Here is a 3,894-nt window from a genome sequence, read left to right on the forward strand (position 1 = left end):
AAGAAATCATTTCCTCTTGGATAATTTCCCATTGACTACAAAAACGACATACACAAGGAAAGTCTTGCTTATTGGTCCCAACACTGGGGTCCAGTGTATAAAAAGCCTCAGAACAGAAGTAGTCATCAGAATCTGAGAAACTCACTTCTGAACAGGAGTCCACACTCCACCACTGACAAAATGACTCACTCCTGCTGCTCCCCGTGCTGCCAGCCCACCTGCTGTGAGCACAGCTGCTGTCGGCCTTGCTGCCCCCCCAACTTGCTATCAGACTAGTGAACACACCTGCTGTAGGACCACCTGCTCCAAACCTACCTGTGTGTGACCACCTGCTGTCAGCCCGCCTGCGGTGGGTCCAGCTGCTGCCAGCCTTGCTGTCGCCCTATCAGCTGTCAGACCACGTGCTGCAGGACCACCTGCCTCAAGCCTACTTGTGTGACCACCTGCTGCCAGCCCACCTGCTGTGAGTCCAGCTGCTGTCAGCCCTCCTGCCCCCAAACTTGCTGTCAAATCACTGAAACCACCTGCTGCAAACCTACTTGTGTGACCAGCTGCTGTCAGCCCACCTGCTGTGGATCCAGCAGCTGTGGACAAACCTGCGGTGGTTCTAACTGCTGTCAGCCAGCTTCCTGTGCACCCGTGTACTGCCATAGAACCTGCTACCACCCCACATGCTGCTGCCTGCCTGGCTGCCAAGCCCAGAGCTGTGGATCCAGCTGCTGCCAGCCTTGCAGCCGCCCTGTCTGCTGTCAGACCACCTGCTGTCGGACCACCCGCTGCCGCCCTAGCTGTGTGTCCAGCTGCTGCCAGCCTTCCTGCTGCTGATCACCTTGCCAAGCATCCACTGTCCCTATACAGCACCTTCTATTAATTGACTTGCTACCTGGGGACAAAACAAAATCACTGCCTAGACTGTGCTGACAACTGACATGCTCGACCAGAATTTCAGTTACTCATCTCCTTGCTTAAGAGCTTGTGAAGTAGCTTGACGGAGTGCAGGGGGCTTCCTCCAATTGTCTTCCTCTGGTGTAGGAGGACCATGTGCCAACTTCCTGCATGTGTGATAAGGAAGTATGTCTTGGTTTTGACTCTGAAAATAGGATTGACCGTCTAGTTCTTCTGAGTAACTTAAGAAAACCAGATCTCAGAATGTTCCTATAGGTTTGTATAGCCTATCATAAACTTTATAATCATATTTTCTCTTTTGCTACCCTCATAGTTCTTGTATCATGCTTTCTCCTTTTACAATCACTTTTGGGTTTTACCTGTATGTTTCTCAATAAATGGTGTACCACAATTCTTCTGTATGTGTTTGATTTATTGCACCACATTCCTCATTTAGAGATTTATATATTATATGTCTTATCCAATATGAGCATCCTATTAGCCGCCTTCCTAATTATTATCTCATTATTAAAAAAAACCCATTTTATTGTGTGGTGTGATTTACCTAATAATAAACAGACTCATCCAGGATGAAGTCTTCTGTTCCTGCTCAAGGACACTTGCATTTACATCGCAAGGAAGGATGAATAGATGTCGGACTTCAGTGACTATGTCCTTGGCGAGCTAGAGTTGCTGTCGTTGTTCATGTGGTTTTCTATTGCTGGGCCTGGACACACCATGAGATACTCCAAGGAAATTATGTGCAGACTATTTCTCCCTGCCCTCTATCTTTTCACGATAATTACCCCTCAGCATTTAGTAACTCCTCTCTCTGACCACTGGTATATCTAGATGAGGAGTCCAAAATGACCAGGTGACAGTTTAAACATAGACTTTATTCCCTAAAACATGTGACTTTCATAGTATTAAAACCTTCATTCCAGGAGAGTGTAGATCCATGGGGAGGGAAAGAACAGATTCCCATATATGTTACCCTGAGTTAAAGTGAGAGGGTTCACTGCTACTTCACTTTCTCAAACCACGTATACTACCTGTGTGGATATACATGGTACTACCTATATGGGAACCACATAGTGGCCATTAGGTCAAAATATGTACCATATTGAGAAACAACATATCAACCTCGTGTGTTGTCATCTCTAAGTTGGTTCTTTACTGCACATCTACAAGACCATTCTAATTTTCCATGGGTCAGCCATCTCTTGATGAAACTGAAAGAGGCTTAATACTCTTGGCTTAAAACTCAACATTCAGAAAACTAAGATCATGGCATCTGGTCACATCACTTCATGGCAAATAGATGGGAAACAATGGAAACATTGAGAGACTATTTTGGGGGGCTCCAATATCACTGTAGATGGTACTGCAGCCATGAAATTAAAAGAGGCTTGCTCCTTGAAAGAAAAGGTATAACCAACCTAGACAGCCTATTAAAAAGCAGGGAATTTGCAATTTTTAAAGGAATCTCCACACTGTTCTCCATAGTGGCTGTACTAGTTTGCATTCCCACCAACAGTGTAGGAGGGTTCCCTTTTCTCCACACCCTCTCCAGCATTCATTGCTTGCAGACTTTTGGATCGCAGACATTCTGACTGGTGTGAAGTGGTACCTCATTGTGGTTTTGATTTGCATTTCTCTGAGAATGAGTGATGTTGAGCATCTTTTCATGTGTTTGTTAGCCATCCGTATGTCTTCTTTGGAGACATGTCTATTTAGTTCTCTGGCCCATTTTTTGATTGGGTCGTTTATCTTTCTGGAATTGAGCTGCCGGAGTTGCTTGTATATTTTTGAGATTAGTTCTTTGTCAGTTGCTTCATTTGCTATTATTTTCTCCCATTCTGAAGGCCGTCTTTTCACCTTGCTTATATTTTCCTTTGTTGTGCAGAACACACCGAGGAAACCAGAATTGAAAGAGACACATATGCCCCAATGTTCATCACAGCACTGTTTATAATAGCTAGGACATGGAAACAACCTAGATGTCCATCAGCAGATGAATGGATAAGAAAGCTGTGGTACATATACACAATGGAGTATTACTCAGCCCGTTAAAAGAATACATTTGAATCAGTTTCTAATGAGATGGATGAAACTGGAGCCGATTATACAGAGTGAAGTAAGCCAGAAAGAAAAACACCAATACAGTATACTAACACATATATATGGAATTTAGAAAGATGGCAATGATGACCCTATATGAAAGACAGCAAAAGAGACACAGATGTGTAGAGCGAACTTTTGGACTCTGAGGGAGAGGGAGAGGGTGGGATGATTTGGGAGAATGGCATTGAAACATGTATACTATCATGTAAAAATGAATCGCCAGTCTATGTCTGATGCAGGATACAGGATGCTTGGGGCTGGTGCACGGGGATGACCCAGAGAGATGTTATGGGGAGGGAGGTGGGAGAGGGGTTCATGTTTGGGAACGCATGTACACCCGTGATGGATTCATGGCAATGTATGGCAAAACCAATACAGTATTGTAAAGTAAAATAAAGTAAAAAAAAAAAGAAAAGAAAAAAAGCAGAGAATTCCTTTGCCTACAAAGGTCCATCTAGTCAAAGCTATGGTTTTTCCAGTAGTCATGGGTGGATATGAGAGTTGGACTATAAAGAAAGCTGAGCACCAAAGAATTGATGCTTTTGAACTGTGGTGTTGAAGAAGACTCTTTGAGAGTCCCTTGGACTGCAAGGAGATCCAACCAATCCATCCTAAAGGAAATCAGTCCTGACTATTCATTGAAAGGACTGATGTTGAAGCTGAAACTCCAATACTTTGGTCACCTGATGTGGAGAACTGACTCATTTGAAAAGACCCTGAAGCTGGGAAAGATTGAGAGCAGCAGAAGGGGATGACAGAGGATGAGATAGCTGGATGGCATCAATGGACATGAGTTGAGTAAGCTCCAGGAGTTGGTGATGGACAGGGAAGCCTGGCGTGCTGCGATTCATGGGGTCACAAAGAGTCGGACACGACTGAGTGACT

General features: G+C 44.4%; 1 protein-coding gene across 1 annotated transcript; it reads left to right on the forward strand.

Annotated features, from left to right (window-relative positions):
• Window positions 1-294: 294 nt before the first annotated feature.
• Window positions 295-1,296, forward strand: LOC108635068 (keratin-associated protein 9-8-like; the record flags this gene model as incomplete). Its single annotated transcript, XM_018045368.1, has 1 exon — window positions 295-1,296. A coding segment is annotated over one exon (531 nt), but the record flags the coding sequence as incomplete, so codon positions are not given.
• Between the last annotated feature and the right edge of the window lie 2,598 nt (window positions 1,297-3,894).

The sequence above is a fragment of the Capra hircus genome, unplaced genomic scaffold (genome assembly GCF_001704415.2).
Source record: "Capra hircus breed San Clemente unplaced genomic scaffold, ASM170441v1, whole genome shotgun sequence".
Lineage (NCBI taxonomy): Eukaryota > Metazoa > Chordata > Mammalia > Artiodactyla > Bovidae > Capra > Capra hircus.